The 25613-nt window shown below is 41.1% G+C and overlaps 2 protein-coding genes across 4 annotated transcripts in view; one reads left to right on the top strand and one right to left on the bottom strand.

The window, feature by feature from the left end:
• The window catches only part of septin8a (septin 8a), a 32873-nt gene extending 26748 nt beyond the window's left edge, over positions 1–6125 (top strand). Inside the window, exons 7-10 of the mRNA XM_071517006.1 lie at positions 1201–1369; positions 1599–1731; positions 3242–3411; positions 4906–6125. Coding sequence (XP_071373107.1) covers positions 1201–1369; positions 1599–1731; positions 3242–3411; positions 4906–4909 — 476 coding nt within the window. The 3' untranslated portion in view covers positions 4910–6125. The remainder of the gene's footprint in view (positions 1–1200; positions 1370–1598; positions 1732–3241; positions 3412–4905) is intronic.
• A 2593-nt stretch (positions 6126–8718) lies between these two features.
• On the bottom strand, positions 8719–24391 carry ccni2 (cyclin I family, member 2). Of its 3 annotated transcripts, none has more exons than XM_071517008.1 (7): positions 24133–24391; positions 19015–19171; positions 18090–18224; positions 16863–16937; positions 16559–16699; positions 12043–12336; positions 8719–10839 (listed from the first exon to the last, which is right to left on the bottom strand). In XM_071517008.1, the coding sequence occupies exons 2-7, from the start codon at positions 19126–19128 to the stop codon at positions 10504–10506; spliced, it is 1095 nt and encodes a 364-aa protein (XP_071373109.1). In that variant the 5' UTR covers positions 19129–19171; positions 24133–24391; the 3' UTR covers positions 8719–10503. The 3 variants fall into 3 exon arrangements, with proteins under 3 accessions (XP_071373109.1, XP_071373110.1, XP_071373108.1); XM_071517009.1 differs by having other exon boundaries at positions 24137–24391; XM_071517007.1 differs by lacking the exon at positions 24133–24391 and adding an exon at positions 19960–20233.
• Positions 24392–25613: the final 1222 nt, after the last annotated feature.

The following is a 25613-nucleotide window of genomic DNA, read 5'->3' as shown; positions in this document are numbered from 1 at the left end:
CCCACTCGCTTCCCAAGTGGCCTCATTCCAGTTCACAAAATAGAGAGGACAACTTTTTAAATTGGAGAGCAGTCCGTATCTTTGAAATGGAGTAAATGAGGCGACCTGTGAGCAAAGGCTTCAACAGCATGGAAATGACACTCGGGGCACATTCTCCCTCTCTGCTGTCAGTCTGCGAGGCAGGAAACGCTTCCTGCCTTTTTCCCATGATGAACCCGTTTAACTTTGAGAATCACTCGGACATAAAACCAGAGTGAAGTTGTGAGAGTCGCCTGGGTGAAAAATGAACACCGAAGTGCAGAATTTTTCTAATTTATCAACGCCTGTTGCCAAAATGTAATAAATTTGATGTAATTTAATTACAAAGGATGCCAGATGTGATTTATCCAAATGCATTTTGTGCTCAGTACTTCACAGTCCTTTGGGAACGTGGTATGATTTCCTGCTTTGAGGGGGAAAGATGGAGAGAAAGGGAGGATAACAAGGAGACAGATGGAGTGTTAAAATGAGCTAGAAGCGGCGAAAGAGACAGCAAGGCTGAGAATGAAAGACAGGCACAGAGAGATTTAGGACTTAAAATTAAATAACGTGGCTGTACATTCATAGCTCTGATGCAGTTTACTAAGACAAAACCAATGTTTCGACAGCAAAGCAGACTTTGACGGGGTTAATCAAAGGCTGCTTGCAAGGTGTAGCTTACCTGAAATAAGACCTCAACTGGGATGTGAGCAGTTATCAGTGATGAGAAAAAGTCTGGTGTGACAGAGGTGGTTGTACACTGCAAAAAACACCATTTAGTCTCATATTCAGTCTTCAAATCTTATTTTTGTTAAGCCAAGAGAAACATTCTGCAAATGAGTTGAGATAATCTCACCTGCTTCTAATGCAGTTTCAGTTCTTTCAGGAACTTTCTAGAAATTAGTATCAATATCACTGCACTACTATCAAGAAAATGACACTCGATTCTACAAAATTCTTGAAACAAGTGGATTTGCATTGGAAACAAGTGACATTATCTAACCCCATTGACTGATTTTTTCACTTATTTTAAGAAAATTTAAATTTTAGGACTCAATAATAGACTAAATGACTTGTTATGCTGGGTTTTTTTTTTCAACAAGATCTACTGTGATTTTTTTTCATATCTCTTCCCAATGCTGCTCTAATTCTAGCATGCCTGTGTGTCTGTGCTCCCTGTAGTCGAGAATGAGAGCCACTGCGACTTTGTCAAACTCCGAGAGATGCTGATCAGGGTGAACATGGAGGATCTGAGGGAGCAGACCCACGCCCGCCACTACGAGCTCTACAGACGCTGCAAGCTGGAGGAGATGGGCTTCAAAGACACAGACCCCGACAGCCAGCCGTTCAGGTAGAGAGGGAGGGAGTGGATACTGACAGAATATAACAATGTGTGCGTGTGCAGTGAGAAAACACACACATACACACACAAAACCCCAAACCCCAAACCACAGAGATACTCAAGTGTCAAAGGCAGGGAGACTCTCCATTGTTTCGAGACAATAGCTAATCTATCCCTGTTTTTCCTCCCCTTTCTCCTCTGTCTCCTCTGTCTCTCCTTTCATTTTTTCTCCCTCCAGTCTTCAGGAGACATATGAGGCCAAGAGGAAAGAGTTCCTGGGGGATCTGCAGCGTAAAGAGGAGGAGATGAGGCAGATGTTCGTCAACAAAGTGAAGGAGACGGAAGCAGAGCTGAAAGAGAAGGAGAGAGAGGTCAGTGTCGGCGAGTGGAGGAGGAGAAATCACACAGACTGAGGTCAAACAGTGTTTCCAAATGGATAGGATGCTGTAGTGCTTCTTGTGTTAAATATTGAGGGGTTGGGTGCTGTTGGGATAGAAAAATGGTCTTCTATTAATCATGTGGAAAAAAGAGATCCAAGGCACAAATCTATTACTAAAAAGCCTTTATTCTATTCTGCTAGTCATAATTGTGAGTTAAAAATGCACCGGGCGCAGTTTTCCCTCACAGTTAAGACTAGCCAAATAGAATAAAGACTTTCTGACAGATTGTTGGAGTGTCTTGGATCTCTCTTTTTACCACAGGATTTCCAAATAATTCCAAGTGTTTGTTACAACCATCTTGGACAACCAGATGGGTGGGGTTTACCACATCAGGAATGACTACATACATACAGTAAACACATTCAGATTGAATCAAGTTTTATTTACATAGCACATTTCATACGACCCAAAGTGTTTTGCAAACATGGTTAAAAACAGGTCAGGGTCATGAAAAAGAAAGCCGATACTGGGGACAAGATAACTGGCATTATATAGGGACACAAGTACAGGAGTATAACTACAAATACAAGTATAACTATAAATATTAATATAAGAATGGTTAAGAAACAAACGGTCCAGTCTTCCATCGGCAACTGAGCAGCCAGTCGACCACTGAAGTACTTTTGAACAAGGCATTGTTCAGAAGTAAGCATTTCAAAGGTGTTTTGTTTGTGTAATTCAACATATTTCCGGTAGAAACTGGATATTTGGGCGGGACGTAACGCAGGTAGGGACTGTTCAGAAGTGGGCGGGCTAGACCATAACAAACATGGAAAATTTGCATGCTGTACTGCATAGTTGGTGGAGCAATCCACTGTGAAATGCTTTGCACATATTTTGAGCTGTCACAAATACCGGATTCTTTGCAGCCACTGGGACACAACCGTGGAAATTAGGAAACAGGGTATTTGGGGGTGAGCATCACTGTCCCATGTTGCCACTCAAGTTGCTAAGTTGCAGGTTTTACATGATGGGAGGATTGTTCAAAAATCTGGTTTTATGGTTCAAATTTTTATCTACTCCTACTGGTACACCGTGAAGTAACCACTAAAAACACACTGTTTTCCAGGAAGTAAAAGTAATGAGATTTTATAAAAATACGTTTTTGGCATTTATTGTTCAATAGGTGTTCATTTTGATGTGGAGAATTGGTTAACAAGGTGAAAAAAATCATATTTAATTTCATTGTGACTTCAACTCCCAAATATGTGGAGAGCATGTGACCTTCCCTGCCCAAATTTTAATTTGATTTGAACGGTCACAAACTCGCCCACATGCTGCCACCGCTCAACTCCGCTTGCCTTTTGAAATGACTGGAATTTAGACAGATTGTTCCTGTTCTTTTTGGGTATCTCATCTTGTCATCTCTCTGTCTCTCTCTCTGTCTTCTCCATCTGTCTGTCTGTCTGTCACCACCTCGCCTCCCCCTCCTCCCTCTCAGCTGCACGACAAGTTCGAGCAGCTGAAGAGGATGCACCAGGAGGAGAAGAGGAAGGTGGAGGAGAAGAGGAGAGACCTGGAGGAGGAGATGAACGCCTTCAACAGGAGGAAGGTGGCGGCCGAGACCCTCTCCCTATCCCAGCCCCTCAAGAAAGACAAGGACAAGAAAAAGTGAGCAAATCCCTCCTTCCTTTCTATCTATCATTTACCATACTCGTCTTTCCAGGGCGGGAAACTACTTTCCCTGTGAGACTGGTAGAGTAGAAAACCTTACCATCTACAGCAAAAACTTACCAAAACTTACCTTTTTATTAATTTCCTACCCTGCTCCTTTCTTTAACTTATCATTTTCTCTTTCATTCTGTACCTCAAATCCTAGTCATTTTGTGTTGTGTATCTTATTCTCTTGTTTCTCTCATCCCCTCTTTTTCTTTTTTGCTCTCTTCCTCCGCTCCAAGATCTTAGGGTTGGAGGTTTTCTGGATGCTGCTAAGTCCTCAAGTTGAATCTCACATTCATGAGCTCTTAATCGGATTGTGCTCTTGTTATGGCTATCTCCAATAAACATGCATGTGATTGATTGTAAAGGCTTAGTGTGTGTTTAGGAAACTCCCCCCCCTACCCTTTTTTTTTTCTCCTACCCAAGGTTAACATTTCCTGCTCTTTCACTCTTTCCTTTGCCTCGCTCTGATTATTCAGGATACTCAGGAAGGAGGCAGTGAACTCAGAAGCAGAGGCGATATAAAGCTTAGCTGATGAGTAGGTGATGCAGAATACAGGCTCATGCAGGGAATGCTGATTTTGTATAGGGGTACGCTGATGTGCACACCATGTACTTACAAAGGGTTCAAATCTCTGCTCATGCTGTTCCTGCCAGGATTGTTGTTGGATTCAGTTCGGAAGCTAGAAGTCTTACTGGTAAATGTTCTCATGTCAAAACTTTGGAGATTGAAGCCTCTATCATCTCATCATTATAAGAATTGCCTGTTTCAGTTCATGATTTGAATTGAGTCTCCTTTGGGTCGCTTATCCAGTCGAGCTCTCGGAGGCTTGGAAACAGATGGAGGTTTTATTTGAGGCCGACTGGCTCCATCTTGTGGTCGCTCATGCGCTCCGTCAGGCAGAGCCGCTCTGAGAAACTTGATCATCCATTTTGTGGTTTTGTGAGCGAGACTCCACAGATCCCTAGAGTTCAGTGTTTGTGTGTTTGACATACTCACCCAAAACTGAAATGCTACTACAGCTGAGCAAATGTATTGATGGTGTTTATGGTGTTTGCAGTAATAGAGGATATTTTCAGGAGTGATCTTTGATAAGGAAGAACTTGAGCTTCCCCCCTCTGACAGATAAACTTCATCATGATTCCTAATGTACTGTGTGTATTCGTCACGGTTTACACTGTCACTTTCTACTCTTTTTGTCACTTTCTACTGTTTTGCACAAGCTTTCCTAAGTATTTCTACTACAGCACCTCTCTGCTTCAGGCTACCAAATTGCTTTATTGACTTTTCCAAATGTCCATTGCCATAATTCCTTTATTAGAAGTTGTATGTATATTGTCTTCTTTATTAGTTGTTCATAGCACTATGATTTTTCATTTTTATTCATTCCAAACAGTTGTGTATTCATTCTGTTTATTTTGTTATTGTTTGTCATTGTTTTTCAGTTAATTTATGGGCGCTGTACACCCCTCTCCCCCTACACACGACCATGGATTTGTCTTCCATCACCATAGCAACGACAACGCCTGTTTATTCTTTTTGTTGACATTCCATCTTGACATTGTGCACATGGACCAAAGACACTGAGGATGAGGATGAGGATGAAGCCACATGGGGGAAAAAAAAAAAGAGAGTGAAAGATGGTGAGAAAGGAAAGAGGAAAAAGTGCTCACTTGCCAACAGTGGCCATCTCATTTATTCAGGATCACTCATTCTATGATTTGGGACACTTTTTATATATGCATTTTGTGTTTTGTTTTTCTATATTTGTGACTTAAAGATTTTCTGTTGTTATTCTGTGTTCACCATTCAACTTATTCACATAGAGACAGAGGGTCACACCCAGCAACAGACAATTCACCATTCATGACCTTTTAGTACTGCAGTGTAACGCACCCAGGCAACATCTGAAACGGTTCAATATCTGTTTAAAAATTCAAGGTGCGCTTGATTTACAAGGCTGGCATTTAAATAACTTCAGAGGTGATTCCAGACCTCCAGTGAAATCAAGCCTTCCTGAAAGTTTGAACTGTTTGAACTGTTTACTGTTGTCGAGGTGTGGTGTGTGTTAGCAGTAGTTTTGTAGTCAGACCATTTAGATAAATCCCCATTTCACAGTAGAATAAATTACCAGCCATAAACCAGGGTCTGTATTGAATGAGCCCAAATAAGGCATTAGTAGCAATAAAAACAAGTACCTGTATACTGTATATATTTTTGCATATACATAGGTACTGATGAGCTAAAACCTAGTCCTAAGTCTTAAAAAAAAAAAAAAAGCAATATTCTGGTGCTGTTTCATATTAATTCAGAAAACTTGTATGTGAATATTTTTTAGAGCTTACCTGGCTTTACTATAATGCCAATATGCAAAATGTACTAGTTTTTGAATATGATATTAATGTAAGAAGCACATACGATGCTGTACGTTGTCCATAAGTGATGTAACGGTAACTTTAGCGTAAACTTCGAATGATCGCTTTGATAGTATATGAGTGTTGTGACAGTTTACACACACACACACACACAAGCCCGTTTATACATATTGTAGAAGATTCAGGTAAACTAAAAGCCTCAGCTCGCTGTAGATGTGTTTACACCCAGAGTTTGAGAAGAGAGCAGCTGTATTTACTGTCGATGGAAATAAATGCAAAACTCCCCCCTCTCTGCCTTTGATGTGTCTCCATGCCATGATTTGTTTGACGATATTTAAATGGGAGGTAGATTGGAGGTAGATGAAAGTGGAAAGCAGGCAGATGAAGACTCTCACCGCCCACTCACTCATTCACACACACGCACACACACACACTTCACACACACAGGCACAAAGAGATGACAATCTACAGAGGCTGTCAGCCCTAACTGTAACCCTAACAGCTGTCAGCTTGGGACGCAATATTTTCCTCCTGTCTAAAGTTTCCCTGTCTGAAGAGATGAGCGATATTTACTCAGTCTGCAATTCATCATGCTGCCGACCTCAGCTGTGTGTATGTGTGTGTGTGTGTGTGAGTGAGTGAGACAGACAGCAGGTTTACAGTGTGTATGTTTGTCAAAGGTGGAGAGGAAGTGTGTGTGTGAAAAAGAGAAATATGGGGAATTTGTTTACTGTATGCGTGTCTGTGCAAGGAGAAAGGGAAGTGTGTGAAAGCGAGATGAAGTTGAACAGTGTGCTTGTTTGTGGAAGGTGGAGCGGAAGTGTGTGTGTGTGTGTGTGTGTGTGTGTGTGTGTGTGTGTTACTGACACAGACAGCAGCTGTTTGCCGTTGCTCTGTTTAAGTATCAGCCACAGACAGAAACCACCAAGGCTGCATCTCAACACTGAAGAACAGTTTCCTCACCTCATCTCCCCTTAGACTTTGACCCAGGCTTTCCTTGCACTATTATGAGCACACAAGTCAAATAAATAGTTTGCAATGGAGAATGTAGAATTCAGGTTTTCTTAAACTTCTTCAGAGCCAAATGGCATAAACGTAGTCTCTCATCCTGTGACCCGGACTCATTTCAACATTAGCACTCTTGTCATTTGGGAATCTACCAGAAACAAGATTGGGTTAAGAAACACTGGTGTATTTTGTAATGTACAAATTACACCAGTGTTTTTTTTTTTTAACCCATATGCTGCATGTAAAACTGGATGTGTATATTTGAAGTGTTCATTTCCAAAAAAGTATATATCTAATTTCCGTAAAACAATCAAAAACAAACGAAACCCTAAGTTTATCATTCAATATCTCTAAAATGTAAAGGATCATGATATTTGGAGTCTGTAAAATTTCTATTTTTTCAGCCAAGGACTTAAACTGCAGACTATCCTTAGGTGTCATTATATTAAATAACGGATATCTGATTTTGGAATCTATATCTATCTATCTGTCTATCTATGGTTTTAAGCTTGGAAACTATGCAGTTAAACAGGGGTTAGTGTGATTAAAAAAAATAACAATCCAGGGTAAAGTCACTCTAAACTGAGTCACCCTTGTAAGATTCTCAGTTTATTGTATTTCCATTCCCCTTTCTTCTCCCATCTTTATTCAACCATACAGAGAGGTGTGCAGCTCATGGAAGACTCACACAGAGGAAGTCACAGCACAGTATTGAGATCCTCCCCTAGTAATGGTTCTCTATTTGCTGTGAAGGCCCTGCCAAGACTATTATTATTCTGTCCACCACCTGCAGCAGACACTGGATCTCATCCAACAGTACAATCTGTTCAGAGCTGCAACTTCCCTCCATCCTACACCGACATGACCTACTAACAGAGCTGAGTGATAAAAATTAAGCACCAGGTTGATTTGACACTGATATCTGTCCTGTACATACATAAAACAGATTGTGTGTGTGTATATATATATATATATATATATCTCTTTTGGACTTGAGGTACCGCTGTAATCAACAGATGTGGGTCAAGCAGAATTTGCAAATCATTTTTAGAATTTGAATGAAACAAAAGTCTATTTATTACTTTATGTGCTCATTTATGAGCCCATAAAATAAAGTTGTTTTTTTTAAGTTTTTCAAAGAAGAGTGCCATGGACTTTTGTTTCATTCAGTTACATACTCCAAACCAAAGTGAACTTTCTTTTGAATTTTTTTTTTCTTTTACACTTTGCACCATTTTTGTAGCACTTTTTTTTCTTCTTTGCACCATTTTTGTAGCACTTTTTTCTTCTTTGTTCCAATTTTTAGCATTTGTTTTAACCAGCTTTGAGTACTACATGGGTGGAGTTTACTGCATCAGATCAATTCAGATGGTGTCTAGTAAGTTGTTGATGACAGAAAAGTTCAGAGTTCACTTTCAAATACCCATGAAGTTTCAACTTTCTTGCTGTCATTTTACGGTCCAACAGGACAAACTCCACCCATCAGACTATAAAAAAAAATCAAACAACCCAGGTCTGCTAATCATTAACATTTCCTGCCAACATTAAGTCGTCGTACGCTGTGGGCATTTGTTGCACCATATCCTGAATGCAACCTGTCATTATTGGTATGCTTGGCTTATGGTGAAGCCCAAATCATGCCAGCAGAGTGCCAATGGAGCAAAAACAAACACGAAGCAAACAGCACAGATTTAATTAGGCTGTTTTCACGAGTCTCTCATTTTTTACCTTTGTTTACCTGGGGAATACTTGCTGAGTGTGCATGCTGTTTGAGCGGCACCTCACTTCACACTCAGTTTCTGATTAACTTTCCCAACCTGCTGCTACCTCTTGAAATTGACAAACCAAACCAGAAAACTTTCAACATTTGAAGTCATAGCTTTATTTGTGGTCAACAAAACAATAAGATATAGCTGCCTCATTATCTGAAATAATCAGTGGAAATAAAAAACGTTGGTCATGGGTGTAACATCCAGTTTGAATGGCTGAATAGCGACAGGATTTAGAGTTGATAGGGAAAAAGACAGATATTCAGTAACAGATTCACATTAAAGACGACAGCTGAAGTAGAGACTGCTGATTCAAATGCCCCCAAACACTTTCTGTCTGTGAGTCCCTCTGAACACAAGGCTAAATTTCGATGGCCTACGGTCGATGAATAAAGATCAGAGTCTGTTCAGCGTCTATAAGCTCAAAATGTTTATCGTGTCCAGAGGAATTCTGCCTGTGTTGCCAGTACATGTAAATCTGCCAACATCAGTTAAGGACAGTTTGTATTTGAGCATTTGATTGTTTGGGTTCCTGCTTCAGTTCAGACATTTCTTTCAGTAAAGTGTGCTAAACATATCTAAACACACTGTTGGGAGAATTACTTCATATACTAGATAACTATAAACCAGGGCCTGTTTTTGATAAAACTGGTCAGGTAATCTCATGATCTCAAAATGACTTCACAGATCAGTCTATTCATTTATACTGCACATCCTGTCAGTATGCTCAGAAGTGATGTACTTGAAAGCATCATTAAAGTTGCACTTGTGTAAGAGTGATAAGAACAGAGGAATACGCACGCTTCCACTTCTCGTTTCTGATATGTTACAACCGTTGCATAAAGTAATCAACATAGGCTGAAGCGTTAATGAAATAAAAACATTTGCAGCATTTAGTCATAGGAAATTAAAGCATTTTTTTGTTTTTTGTGAAAGTAGCTGTTGTAAATAAATTTAGGAATAAACATTTAACACAGCGCAAAAGTGTTTAGTAAAAGGTAAGTACGATATTAAAATAATAAAAAAAACAAGTCTGGAAAAATATAATTAAAAATTATATGCATAAAAAAAAAAGCTTGTCTTTAATATCAAAGTGCTGAACGGCTCTGGGAGGAACCCGAGCACCAAGATACCTCACAGCCAACAAACAAAACGAGGATTGACTCTCCACAAAAAAAAACAAAAAAACAAAACAAAAAAACAGGCATTCTTGGTCTCGGCCACACACTCAAAACAACACGCATCCCAACTGCCCAAGTCTTATCCGTGACCTTCATCTCACTAACAAAAACATCTACACCAGATAGAAAGGAAAGGTAGGTTACAAGGTGAGGAAAACATGGCATTATTAATAGGTAGACGACTTAAACGAACCAATATTCTGCTCCGCAGAGACACATTGGCTACAATCAAAACAAACTAGCTTCAGTCAGGCTTAACCTTACCCACAATCCCTCACCATTTCGCCCCCGCTGTCAACCTGTGCACACACGCTAGTACAAAATGATCTCATCAGAATAAGAGGTTGATTCTTAAATTGATCCCCGCACCTCCAGATTCACATTTGGGCATGGACAAGTACGCAGAAGAGTCTTATTTAACACAAACAAGCTGAAGAGAAAAGATACATTTTCCCTGTTTTTTTTTTATCGTTGGAAGTGTTCACACATGGATTCCTAAACATTAGGCACCGTGATGCGTGAGGAAAATTTGGATTGGAGGATGGAGTCTATGGGGGAACAAATGTAAAATGAATAAATACTATTGGCTCTAACTGCCCCTTCTCCAAATATGCCCAAAAACAGTAGACTCCATAACACCTTAAATCTAAAAAATGGGGGCACTCACAAGACAAGTGTGCACTTCAGGGGAAACAGAAAACATCGTACTGCTAGTTCACAGCGGGATGGAGCGGCGGGCAGGGGGACACGTCTTTCTGCTTTTTCAGGCCCTCGCCATCACGTTCCCCCGCCTCGGGTGCCATCTCCTCATCGTACAAACGCCTAAAACCGTCGTAGTACTCATCCGAGTCGCCCTCCCCCGCGCTGCCTTCGCCCGCCCGCCTCCTGGCCTGCCTGAGGCGGTGTGTGGGGCTCCAGACTCGCTCCTCCTCCTGGATCTGGGCGCTGTCGAAGATGTAGACGGCGTTGGCCGGTAGGGAGAACTCCAGGCTGTTCAGGTACTCGTCCACCATCTCCTTGCAGTGGATGAACTCGCTGCTCTCAACCTGAGAGAGGGGGAAGGGAGGGGAGAGGAGATGAGCGGGAACAAGGAAAACATCAAAATGGGCTTGTTTGTTCGATACCAAATGCTCCAAGATAGAACTGGCTGCAGCCTCAGTTTACTTTTCAGATGAAGGATTTCTTTGAAAGGCGGTGAACCTGTGGTTAAAAACAGCCTCTGACAAATGTGGCCTGTTGTTTGTGTGGGTTTACAGTTTCAGCATAGTGGCATGAATGATGGATGAAGGCAAATGTTTTTCAATTTCCTATATTTGTCCACACATCCACACCACTCTTCCACTGAAAATGCCAGAGAAAAAAGGTTTTATTGGAGCGTATTCTCCAAGCCTTCGTTTATGCAAGCAACAACCGGGCCAAACAGGGACTGAGTAAATATTAGACTGTGACAAATATAATCTGATGGTATGCTGATAGGCAAACGAACAATAAAAAAAAACAACCACAGATATATAGGCCAAGGTGGAAATAACACTGCATCCTCTCCTGACAGGAATAAGTCTCCACACCTCCACACAAAATGTATAACTTTTGTTTTAAAGACTTAAAAAAATACCCTTCCACTCCCTTAGTTTCCCAATGCGATCATATTGATCTTATTCACACAGCAGCCAATTTGAACACTCTGAATCTGTAAACATTTATCAGTTTACAGATTCCCCATTGAAAAACAGAAACAAATGGATCTCAAGAATCTAGAGGAATATAGGTTCAACATTTAATTATATTTGTCCATGATTGCTAGCTACCAGAGCCTAGCTCGTAGCTAGCTTGTAGCTCACCAACTAGTAAGCTAGCTCACCAATGGCCCTGCTAAATTCAAGCAGTTGTCATGGTTGTTGTTCCCAACAATGCTAGCTAATTTGAAAACTGTTAGGTCTATCTGAAGTCCTCACTTATGTGTTTAAATAAAGGCATATGCCAATCTTCTGGGTACACTTTTCCACCACAAGTGTTCAAAATGGCCGGCAAGTTAAATTCTGACAGCCAAAAAACAAAGCTTTGACCAAAATCTTTCCGACAGCATTGGACAAAAAAAAAAAAAAAAAGGACAAAAGGTGCCAACATATGCCATTAGGTGAACACTTATCTAAAGTAAAAGGTACCACAGTATCACAAATGTATACATTTTCCTGACTATATTCTTTGTGGAGGAAAAGCATGATGAGCGGGCCGTGCGTTTCTCTCACCTGTGCTTTCTTCAGCAGGTCGGTGAAGACGGAGAACCAGTCGGGAGTGAGCGCCTCCAGCTCCAAGGTGATGATGGCCAAGGCCAACGTGGAGCCCTTGAACTGCCACAGCTGGTGGCACGCCATACAGTGCTGCACCTGCCTGGTCCACAGCGCCACCTGGAAGCCCGGGGGCCTCTTCTGATGGCCCGGGCCGCCGGGGAGGAAAGCGGGGTCCGAGCCCCAGCCGACACCGGAGCCGAGGCCGATGGACGGAATGAGGTGGGGGTGGGCGGAGATGAGCAGGGCGTGGAACTGGGAGCGGGAGGGAGAGATGAACACAAAAATACAGAGAACAGAGACCAAAACGTTAGCATCACTTTTGTCATGATGTCTCACTGTCCATCCATCATCATCATTCGCCACTGACCCCTTACCTCTGCTACTTCATAATTCACATCGACATGAAATATACCAATGCATCTAAAATCCAATCATGCACATCTGACAAAAACGTTCAATATATCATTAATCCCTTCTTTCTTATCTACCCTGGACCTCAATACTCAATTCTCTTCAGTCATTTTCCCCCATGACATAACATTTTTACTCTCACTTTGCATTCTGTCATTCTCTACTCTTCTCAAGTGTTCATCTGTACAGATGCATTAAATTGGTCTAAGCCTGCAGCTCAGTGCAGGTGGACATTTTGAGCAATAGGTAGAGAATATCAGTATGAGGTTTTACTCGTGAAGCCCCCTCCCTTTACTCTAACCTTGCCCGAGGCATCATGGTAACCTCTTTCATGTGCAGTATGTGCAGTGGTTTTCTGTGTCCCCATTTGTAGGCAGTAACTATCAAACCCAACCTGAGGGGGGAGGGGGGGGATAAATGTCAAAAGGATACCTTGACATTTTGAATTTTAGTTGGTCGTTTTTCTTCAGACTGCTGCCACATGGGGGGGAAAAAAATCTACATCTGTCCTTCAGTGTCCCTGAAAACAGCTTGTTAGCATTGTTAGCTTCCTGCATTGAAACCAAGGGGCACGACTAGCTCAAGTTAGTTGTAGCTTGTGATTTTGATGAGGAATGCTAACAATGTTAACAAGTCATTTCCCACAATGTGACAAGTGGCTGTGGAAAAAAAAGGACTAATTTGCTATCCAAATATCAAAGTATTCTTTTAGCTAAATGTTTGTTTTGTTGAGACTGAAATGTTCTTGTTCCATTTCTTATTTCATTCACTCAAAATTGTGTTGAGCCCATTCGCTTTAGTTTGTCTCTCTCTGTTCAAAAACCATGGCTTATTTCTGCTACAAAGTGGAGTGGAATTTTCTGGAAGGTAGATTCATCCATGTGGTGTAAAACCCAAAACTCATCCCTGAAACCATCCTCCTTTACCTCGACTTTCTTCCTCCTTGCCAAAATTTTCTAAAATCCCCTCCTCCTCCTCTCCAAATAAATTTTTCCTTCACTTGGGTTAGGGTCAGGGAAGACAGGGAAATGTAGCAAAACAAAGGACAGAGTGCATTTAGATTTGAACCGTGAATGCCGCTCTACTTTTAAGAAGGTTTTTACATCACATGGCTGATTCTGCCTTTCCAAAAAAAAATTCATGTAGTTGTTGAAGCATATCGAGTGGAAAAGGATGACAAGGCATCTCTGTAAATCCACTTATTTATTCATATCGCTGTGTCATGGTGGAGAGTCTGTGACAAAATATTGCTAGATTTTATTGATTGCTGTTTTATAGACAATGGAGAATAAGACTTTATTTAGGAAAGTTAACGCAAAGTAATTTCTTCAGGGGGAATGTAATTGTGAGATACTTGCAGTATAGTTGAAAAGTATTTATTTGAGAAGTATTAAGAGAAAAATTATCTTTATTTTATTAGAATTTTTTTATGTATTATGTTTCTTTATTTTCAAAGTCTGGGATTTTGAAATACCTAGAGTGAACAGTTAAGAATAGGTCTTAATGGATTCACAACAATAAAGCCACACACTGGAAACCTTTGACACATTTTATCTATCAGACCCACAAACCATAATACAGTAGTAGATGAAAGTGCCATTTTTAGTGTTTCAGAGATACTGAATCAGTCAGAAGCTCAGCAACATGAACCTCCTCAATGTCAAACGTTGCTGTTGCCGTGCCAACCCGCTGTTTTTTTTTTTTTAACTGATTATGGTTTGTGGCTTTAAGAAAATGTATCAATTCTCTGCAAGAGACATCCACCAATCTCAAAATCACACACAATCTTCTGCTGTTATTTGTTGAGGGAATGTAGGTTGTCTTTTGGTCTGGAATGAACGTAGACATTGATGAGATTATCGACTCACAGAATGCATGTTAAGATTTCACAAACCCACTGGGTTTATTTCCTGGACAGATAAAAGGCCAAAAAAAAAAAAACCCTGTCAAATCTCTTGTACATGAAATGTGCAGAAGGAACGATGATGACCCTCAATAAGTGGCGGGGTTTCAATAGGGAACTTTTGCTGAAAGTGGGGGATCAATAAAAAAGTGCAGGCTTAATGTCTGTCCAGAAAATTATGGGCTGTATTCATAAAGCATTTAACTGTTGGACTGCTTTGCCTCCTCAGTCAAAGTTACATTTAAATGATTATGTAACTGAACTGGTAACCCTAGGTTTTAGTCTGCACAATATGAACAAAATGTCAAGACTTAAGTTAGCTTGACAGATACTGCATTTGCAATATGAGCTATTATATAAACATTTGAAAGTGTATTTTTAAGTCTATGTTACCTTTTGATGTCTTTTAAAACACTTTCTATAGCCCTACAAGAATAAATGGGACATATAATCTCCCACTGGACCTCCCAGCGATGCCCCATCTCCTCATACAGTGTGAAGGCCTTCAAAAGCTGCACAAATTGATGCTTTTGCAATATTTACAGCGCTCTTTCATATTGCAATACTAATGCGAAACATTGTCCAGCCTTACTCTAGATCTCCACTCGCACTTGGAACAAGCGTTATGAATACAGCCCTATAGGCCGAATAGCATGAAGGGACCTAAATGATGTTAAATGTGTTTGGTGGTGCAGTCAGTGTTTGGTGGTTAATGACTTGGGCAATAATTTGTGAGCGTTTTCCAATTACACTAATGTGTACAGATCCACACTGTCAAAAACTTCTGTGCCATAAACTGAATCTATTACACAGCATGGGATTTTTAAACAATGAGTAACGTGCTTCGACAATAGAAACCGACTTGACAACACAGCATGGTGTTAATGCGCCAGCGACCCAGTTCATCTACGCTTTTTGTTGAGTTTCTTGAGGTTTGAAACAGCCTACATGATGTTTGAAGCCTCCCCTGATGGCAGCAGTGGGGCAAAGTTAGTCAGAAGTGCCTTGGCCTGACATGCAACGCGCTTGTTTTTTTGTTTTTTTTGTTGGTGACAGCTTGCAAATGCAGTCTTATGTGGTTAGGAGAATCTCATACGGTTCTGTTCAGACCTTGTACTGAAATGTGTCTTTGTTGCTTCACATATGTTTCTCCACACACACAAACACACACTCATGATTCTGTTATTTAGCTTGGCTTATGGTTAGGGTCCAACCGATATGGATTTATTAAGTCCAATATGATGCTTTTAGACTGAATTCACTGATAGCCGATACTGAATATCTGTAAATTTTACCTTTTTCATGCCAAAAAATTACAAGTTTTCAGTGTTTCCCCCAGAGTTGTATTCTTGTCAGGGTGGAAAAGCCTCTGAAACAGCATTTAGACCATCATGTGACACTAAAACTCTCCACTGAAACCCCTAACGAAATTCTTTTAGGTGGGTGAGCAGCTATTTAAAGCAGGGTGACCTTGTGATCAATCACTGACACAGCTTTATTTTGACTCTTGGCTACAGTGCTTATTAAAATTGAACAGTGTGTGTGTGGCGTTTAGCGCAGGACACACTCCAGGCCCAGGACTGAATGTGGTTTGTAAGGGGCACAATGAGTCGAATCTACGAATGCACAATCTCTACTAGGACCAATTCTTTATTGTGGGCAGGGTGTGAGGGTTTGTAAAAGCCATCTTGATGCAAACAAGATGCAGGCATGATGTTTTAACTTGTGCTTTTGTACTGCTGTGTTTTTAGGCAAGATCAGGGCCCGTATTCACAAAGCATCTCGTAGTTTCCTACTCTAGGGACGGACCGGGGTCAAACAGTAATCACACATAAAAATTGTTATTTGTTTTAACCTACTTGCAGCTGCAGGTTCATAGCAACATGACAATTCAGATCGCATCAGGCAAGTTGTCAATCAGAGAAAGGTGTACCAAACTGACATTCAAACATTTTCCTTTGATTGTCTAAACTACCTGGAGTAAACTCTACCCATTTGGCACTGACACAGAGCAAAACAAACCAAAAAGTAAACAAATTCTATTTGACCCGGGTCTGCACTGACCAAAGGCCAGCCGGCTTACTACGAGATGCTCTGACAACTCAGGCCCAGTTCAAAAAGAAACGTGTTTGCCTGTCTATCTGCTGAATCCTGACTTACTATGTGAATGAAGTCGACCGGTGTTGCGGTGTACAAGTCCCAGTGCAGCTTGTCTAGAATGATCCTCTCCATGCGAAGAATCTCTGCTGTTGAAAAGTTGCATCCGCTCTGCGCAACCAGGTCCTTAACAGAGCCTATCACCTGTTTAAACAGACACCAATAAAGGGAAGCAAATAAACGTATTGTTTTGAAATAGCATCTGAGTTGTTGTTTTGTTTTTGTACTTATTTTTCTTTGTTATCTGACATTACTTGGTACTGAAGCTTTGTCTGTGTTTAGCCTTAAAAGAGAGGCGGAATCCTACCTCATCCTCCTCATTGATTTTGGCAGCCAGGATCAGTGAGGTAAATGCGATGCATTTCAGGTATTTTGGTTGGGCCTGAAAGAGAGCAGACTTCATTTAGTGTCATCTTAAGAACCAAAGAGATCCATGGATGTGCTGTGTGGATTCAGAGTAAGAGTAGAGGTGCTTTTTCACTGCCTTTACAGATTCAGAGTCAGGGCATGATTATTAAACACGTGATTATTAGTCAGTGAATTTGGGAACAAAATCAGGCAAACTAACAATCCTGGTTTTCATGCACTCATCTTAAATCTGTGATGATTCTTGAGGTGATTGAATACACTGGTCGTATTACTTTGAGATGCAGCAACAGCTCTAAGGCAAAGTTCATACAGCATCAGTGCTTGTTTCACATCATCTGGTTTGCATCCAAAATATTTCGAAATGACAATGACCCTTTTAAGACGAGTAAATCAATTTCAACTTCTCACTCTGTGGACAAATTTGCTTCTCTATCTTTTAGCAATTCATGTCCCAACGCTTGGACAAACCAAATGCCAGCCAATCATTCAATTTTGGGTATTCGCTACTTGGAGTTCAAGTGTTAGGCTACTTGTTTCTTCCTGCAGCAAATAGTGATGCAGCTCAATAGTTTCCCTTATGCCCGTCCATGCTCAAGTCACACGGAATAGGAGATGGAGATTGAGACAAATAAGCTGTACGCTGTGCATTGTTGGCTGTGATTCAGCGTCAGTGCACATTATGAATTGTGAAGTATTGTATAAATTGTTGTCAAATTCCATAAATATTAATCATGGAACTAAGAGAAAATTATACACCATTCATTGTGCAGCACTATTCTATCAAGTGATGTCAAATACTGAACTATTTTTTTGCTTTTACTGAATACAGACTTAGACCGTTAGCCTGGGGTCAATGGACAAAAAAAATGAATGCGATGTAATCCATTTGTTGCCATTACAAAGATCCAACATACTTCTATGAGTGAACATGGCAGAAAGGAGTGACTGCACTTATGGTTTCTGACATGTGGCTCTTTGTGCAGGACTTGAGTAATGGGGAAATTCTCCAATACTGACGCCTTGTTTTAGCCTGGTATCGGCCTAATATCCAGTAAATTTGAGTGATGCCAAAAACTGAAAAGAACAATTTTGAGGTACATGTGGAGCTTTGGACAACAGGGCACAAATGCACTTTCCCCCATTGTCACATGTTGTAGCTGCCTACCTTGACAGCAGACAGCAGTCGGTTGAGGACACAGACTCCCAGTGCAAACGTCTCCGGACAGAACCGGAAGAGCCTGCTCATCTCTCCGAGCCACAGGATGACATCTTGGTACTGGGACGGAGAGATGTCAGCGCCCTGAGGGGACAAACGAGACAAACACTGGTGAATAATTGGTTAAAATCACTGCAGGTTGAGGTCAGAGTTCTTACGTTAAAATGCTACTCTTACAGCCCTTTCAGACCAAACTGAAATCCTGGGTTTTTTACAGGATTTGCCTTTGGCCTGAATAGGTCCGTGGCACGGCAATTACCTGGAATTGTGTCAGTCTGAATAAGTCTCACAGAAACCCAGGAATCGCACATTTGACACGTTATGTTTGGCGTCATTACGTTAAGCACGCAGCCAATGAAAATCCATATCTGCTCCGTTTTAGTGTTTCTTGCCACGTGAGTTTAAAGTTTTATTGACTTTAAACTTTTAGGATGCTGGAATCTGGTAACTTCTCCTCATTTGAAGGTAATGACAGCATTTTAAAACTATCGTGGCCAAATATATCTCCTTATTCTGCCTTTCTGTAGCATGTTACTGTAATTAAAAACACTGGCAAAATATGAAAAATAGCATCAGACTGAAATAATGTAGATCATCCGCTGTTTTTCCAAGCTCAGTGTAAACGAGGAGGTGACGTTACAGGACAGAAAGTGGTAGTAAGTAAAGTAAAATAAAATCCAAGGATTTGGTCGGTGTATCTAACTAGGGGCGTCTGTTCCAGGAAAAACCTGGAATAGGCTTGGCGGTCTGAAAGAAATCCAGGAATGTTCCAGGATTTCAGTGTAAAAAAAGGTATTAGCACCTTTAACCATTATCCAGATTACTGTTTTACACCTGAATACACACTCAGAGCATTCAGCGGCACTCGTCTCACCTGGATGCATCCGGTCTTGAAAACGGGGACCTTCCAGAGGCGAGCCTCCCGGAGCAGAGCCTCCTCCAGCAGGCCGACCAGCCGACGGCTCTCCGCTGCTCCTGGGTTCTTCATCACCGCCGCAACACAGGCCAGGCTTCACCCAGGAGACACACACCTGGAGGGAGGAGGAGGAGGAGAGGAGAAAGAGGAAGGAGGAGGAGGAAGAGCAGGAGGAATAAGAGGAGGAAAATGAGAGAGGAGGGAGGAGGATGAGGATGGAGGAGGAAGAAGAGGAGAACGAGGAGAGAGGAGGAAGAGTAGAAAGAGGAGGAGGAGGAGGGAGGTCAAAAGATAAGAGATTACAATGGGTCGAGGTGATAACGAGCACAATGAACACACACCGTCAATGGCCTTTGCCATAGAAACCAGTGAAAGCGAAATTAAATCACAGGTGCGACAACAAAACCGAGTTTATAAATAGAAAAGTTCAAGAGTCCAAGAGATTCGTCTGTTCCACTGAATGACTTACAAAACAGCAACGTGACCAACCCAGAATACAGCAGGCTTCTGTACAAATTCACACAGGTCAAACAACCCCACTCTACATATTCAATTTAAGGCGCCAATTAATATCATTTGGTGACACTTCGTAGCTCTATTGGCGCTCTATTGAAGGAGTAGAGTGTGCAGTATGCAGGAAATACGCGTCCAGTTTGATAAACAACATCGCCATTTTCCAGACTTTGCAGCCTGCGCAGGGTTGAGCAGCAGACTTGCAAACTGCAAAGTTACAATCATTGCTAGGTGATTTTTTTTCTAACACTGCTGTGCATGAAATACTATACAGCATCTAGGCGGGATAATGGGCTGCAGCTGCTGCAGCCATAGCTGCTGAACAGTTGCTGCTGCAGACTGAGACACAAACATTTCTCTCCCGCTGTATTTGTTGAAGCAGAGTCTTACCTCTTCGATATCAGAAGCAGGATATCTCTTCGACGGCAGGCGCATTTATACGGCTTTTTTATTCGTCCATGTTCACCAAAAGCAACAAAACGGACGCTAGTAGGATGCTGTCAACGAAACAATGCAGGGGAAAAATGTGTTTGCCGATATATGCATTGAGAGTAGCCGCATTATAAACAAAGAGCAAATAAAATAAAGTATAAAAAATAGCGCGGAATGCTTCAAATAACGGGAGGTGTAACAGAAATAAGCGCAAAACAAGCCAGGAAGCAAAAAAATCTGAGCCAGTGGCAGGGGGAAGACTGGATTGTGTTTTGAACGCCCCAGACTCCGCCCCGCACTTTCGTCACTTTGCCTATTAGAAAGAAATGTGTTAGTGGGTCAAACATACGGGACCCGTCATACAAAATGGTCGAGTCTACACTGAAAATGGCAGAAATGTGTTTCTTCGGGTATTGGAGGACAAATGGACGTAGCCTGTGTATGTATGTAATCTATCTGAGAGACGGATTGTCCTGCTTTTAGGCTGCCATCAGTCTGAAAATCATGTTCATCAGTATTGAAGGCCTACTGCAAGCTGGTTATTTCCCACCTCCCCATCTGTCTCATACTTGGTTATGTGCTATTTTGGTTGATTAAGCAAGTTGCCCCAGCATTTAAAAAAAAAAATAATTTTCATCTTTTAACTTGGTTGTATGCATATCACAGAGCATTTACAGGAAGGAATTTGAATTTGCAACTCACTCACCCTTGCACCTTGATCACATACCTGTCATCTTGAAATTGTCAGTTGCCTATAAAACCCTCATTTGGTATATTCCTGTTTATATCCTATTTTACTGTTTTACTATTCTGTTTTCCATTGCTGTGTCTTATTGCTGCTGCTGCAACCCAATTTCCCCACAGGGATCATTAAAGTTTCATTTATCTTGTCTTGTGCACTTGTGGCATATTAACACCTTTTAACTCCCATTTTATTAATTCATTTTGTTCTCATAGGACCGGACTTGAAAAGGACCTGACTTGGCACGACAGATCAAGGCGTTTGGATGCCCTTCTTTCCTCCAAGTGTGTAAAGAACATGCTGTTGTTGCTCTTGTTAGGGTTCACAAGATCCTGGGCCTCATTTCTACAGATGGACCTTTACCTTAGATTCAATCAAAGAATATGATAAAAACAAATGGTAATACCTTGGATACTGATTGTAGAAAATCAAGGTAACCTGCTGACTTTGTCAACAAGGTAGCTACATTTTTCATTAATCTTAACTGGGATTTGATTGGCAGTAGTTTATGTACATAAAAACCTTTCATAAATCAAACTCCCAACAGTGGACCTGCTATGAATTCTGGGCCCCCTTTCAAGCTGTCACACCCCAAAGCATCTAAGCGTGTGTTCACAAGAGGCATGTTTGGTTCTGTAAATTTGAACTCATGGAGCGTTTATGCCTTTACTTTGGTTCGTTTTGGCAGGTGAGAACAATGCCATTCAAACTCGGGTGGCACCAAATCACCAGACGGTCTGAAAATGCAGATCTCAGTCCTTTTCCAAACAAACTGCGTTGTGGTTCGTTAGGAGAGAGCGCGTAATCCGAGCCACCTACAGGAAACGACCATAAAATGTGTGGTTTTATGAGAAGCCTATAAGGAGACGGATGTTGACATCTGATAGCCAGCTATTTCTTCTTGTGTTCTTAACTGGTATGAACACCAGAAGGTAAATTACGGCAAAAAGTGCAGACAAGTCCGTCATGCGTAACTAAAGTTACAGGAGCCGCCAAAATCTCTAATATCACAAGACTACAGGTTACCAAAACTCTTGTTTTGTAATTGGTGTGTGTTCCTGTGTGAACAGTGTGAACCTGAGAGAACAAAACACAAAAATGCAACAAAGAAAACCTTTCCACTCCAAAGAGTTCAGGTGGAGAAGGTTTGGATGTTTTGGTGGCCACCAAACCAGATTGCACTGAGGAAACCATGAAGCCTGTGGGATTACAAGTGTGATACCAAGACACACACTACTGGAGGATGTAATGTACATATTTCATCTACCTTATCTTCCTCCTGTACTCTCAATGTGCTCTCATCTTGAATTTAAAAGAACAAGAGGCACTTGAGCTGCCTAACGTTCCACCATAATCACCATGATATATTAAACATAACCATTTATGCTAATGAGGTTGCTAATTAATGCATTAATTACCAAATATTTCTATGTCAACATACTTGTCTTCACATAACACACGCGAGGTATTAATATGAACTCCATATCTTAAAACATTAAGGAGTTATAGCCTAGTAGTTTCAAGAAAATCAGTTTTTCCTCATAAATAAATAAATTTATGCAGCAAGGTGTTACAAAACCTAATCAGATCATCTGCGGTATAGGGGGAACCTGTGGTGTAAGTGTGAAGTTTCTATCATGTATTGTTACATACTGTAAAAATACCTCTTAACGGTCATTAGGGTTATAAATGACTGTGTAAATGGGTGTTTGTAATGTTGGTTATCTAGGTGAAAGGTTATTCTGCTGGTGCTCTCATTAATTTATTCTGAATGTGGCTGTCAGGAAAATCTCATACCAAATTCTAGGCCATTTCACTTGAGGATGAAACTAAGCCTCAGACTTTCACAACCTTCAAAATAACATCAAGGCTCAGATTGCCACACAGGGGAATGTTGCAATCCCTGCTCAACACTGAGTCTGTGTTTTCTTAAACAGCTGATTCCTTTTGTTTTCACCTTTCAGTACCGAACTTGGTAAATGGCATTCATGGACAAAAATACATAAATGGGATACATACGGGGTTAAAAACATGGCTACCACTAATCAATTAACTATTTAGCGGACATGGTCTATTACAAAAGTTGCCATAACTTCACAGTTTTATTGAATCTTGGTATATATAATATATAAAAAAATCTGTCAGGTTGACAAAATATCAAAGTTAAAATATATACTTTTGTAGATATTTTCAGTCAATAAATGAATTCTCCTTGGATTCTTTATGCTTATAAGTAGGTAAAGACATCCAACATCCAAGCTGTGACAATAACACTTCATACATGACTTCAAAGTTCTTGCACTTTCTGTTGTGCTAATGAAAACTACATTTCATCAATATCACAGCACTGATGGTGTGATTTGATGAAATGCAGTCTAAGGAGTTGCACTTACAGTCCTCACACCAGAGGATGGATTATTAGGTTATTGTACATCTGTTAGAGTTAACCTGTGCATCCCCATCTTTAATATCACTCCTATCACTCCTGGTAGTAAGACTCAAGATGAGGTTCTTCCTAGTCTTTTAGGGCAGATGAGTTTCTTCCTCTCTTTCAGGAAATGTCCTTGAGCAAGACTCTGAATCCTTATCAGTCGTGGGGGTGCTGTTGTTTTGCTGACCCTGACCTCCCTGTGGAGGGGGGCAAGCAAACAGAGAATTTCCCTACGGTGTTCAATAAAGTGTCACCTTACATCAGACATTACATGAGAACCCCGAGGTCCTGTGCTTGCCAACAGGATTGATGACGGTGCTGCTGATCAAACAAATTAAAAACAAGTTAGCTGAAGGCTTGTATTTCTACCAGAAAAGTGAGATAAAGGTGCAATAAATAAAAATGTTTCTGTCCCATAGCACAAAATGATCACAATACCGTATCTGCGAGGGCTTGGTAGGGTTGTTGATCAATACCAGTGACTCAACAATTACTTCGCCAGCTGCTGAGATTTCTGCCTTTCAAACTCACTTTCTGGCCCATACTCTGTTTTGGAACAAAGCTCCACCCCCCACCTCCTCACATTTTCAACTGCAACAGCAATGGAGGCCGATGCTACAATCGAGGAACTGGCATTGCAACACATATTGTTCTCAAGCCAAACAAGTGATAACTTGCTTAGTGCTAGTTTCAAGCTCACCACCTGTTTTGTATGTGTCTTAAAGAATCAAACCCAAGTATATTAATTCTACATTCAACAGAAAAATTACAGCAGGTAGATGAAACCCTCTGTCTCAGAAGACTGGAGTTACAAATGTAAACTATGCTAATTTACCACAAAGGTGGAATGCAGTTTGTGCTGACTAAACAAACAGCAACAGACAAAGCAGTGTAATTGTTATTTCATTTCAATATTTCACAGCCTGTCGTGGATTATGGATTAAGAATTTGCCCTTACCTACCGTGAGAGCGGTGTGTTCAGTGGAGTCCAGCAGTGAACAGGAGCAATAAGGCATGAGTTAACATGAGTTAACTCATATTAACTTGCTATCTGAGTGTTGCTATCTTGCTATCTGACTGTTGGGTAGTTTTACACATCCGACAACTGCGTCAAGTTACTGTTTACAAACATATGCCAGGTTGGAGATATTGTAAAATTTAAAGTTTCACTTTTGTTTTCTCAAACTGCAGTGTACCAGAAACTGTAGTGCGACTATTTCCCTCTCCTCTGTCAAACAGCCAGCCATGACAAGGCTTTTGCGTACAACCTGGCCAATCCCAATGAAGATCGGTCAGTGGTTACGAAGCTTGATGGGGACACTGTCCCAAAAAAGGTAGGCTACTGCATTCTTGACATTCTTGGCCAGTGAGCATTTACACCACACCCTAGCACACCCTATGACTCGCTTAAAAAGCAAATGACAAAGCAGTATTTTGCATTGTGATATATTAACTCTTTGCTAGACATTTCTGTTAGATCTCTGTTCTGATTAGCTAGTTTACTCATCTCTATTGTGAGAATGTGACTTTAGTTACTAGTGCAGTGCCCGTTCAAAACATGCCAGTTCGGAACAGGCCGATTGCTTGGCCTCCGGTATTGCTGCTTGCAGCTTTCTCGAGAACCGCTCATCCAAACAACTTCACACTCGACACTGCACGTCCTTGGGTCCCCTGCAATACACCAGCCAAGTGTGAATTAGATCAGACGAACGGTTCTCGAGATATTCGAAGGACACACATACAGACAGAGATTCCTTGCTTTATAGTTTGATGACAATTAGGCTACAGGTCACTGTAAGCGTAAAACTCATAGATTGCTTAATGCCCCTTTAAACTGACTTCTTTAACTCTGGTCTACCTGCAGCGACTGGACATCTTATTCTACAGATCATAGGCTGTACATCAACGCATAAATTATATTACAAAGTCAAAAGCAAAAAGCATGCAACACATATTACTGTGTCACAATTTCCTGCCTGCGTCTGTGCTTGATAGGTTCTTGTCAAGAAACCTCAAATCAGCTGTTTCAGACGCATCTCTACAACAAACAACAAACATTACCTAACTAACACCAGTCAACAAGCGTCCAGCCACAGGCAGGGGTGTTTGCTTCCCCCTCTGAGTTTCCTCACTCGGGGCTACAGCTGACTGATAAAGAACAAAGCTGACCGGTCGCAACCGAGGTCAAGACTGGAATGCTGATAAGAGCAGACGGTCACAGCGAGCGGCGTATCTGCATGGTGACAGAGTGTACCGAACAGTGTGTGAACAGAGTGTGTGTGTGTGTGTGTGTACTGTATCAAGTCAGGACGTGTTTGACTTACATATCATGTTTGTTCTGTGCTGCTCGAGCTGAGAAGGATGAGTTTGTCCCATCTAATAACAATAAAGGTTAATCACACATATTTTTTACGGCTTGAACCCACCCATATATGCTTT

The sequence above is a fragment of the Centroberyx affinis genome, unplaced genomic scaffold, assembly GCF_046629955.1.
Source record: "Centroberyx affinis isolate AG114_WGS23_722 - 3 ecotype Tasmania unplaced genomic scaffold, CSIRO-AGI_Caff_v1 ptg000445l_1, whole genome shotgun sequence".
Lineage (NCBI taxonomy): Eukaryota > Metazoa > Chordata > Actinopteri > Beryciformes > Berycidae > Centroberyx > Centroberyx affinis.
This window is presented reverse-complemented; position numbering and strand designations above follow the sequence as displayed.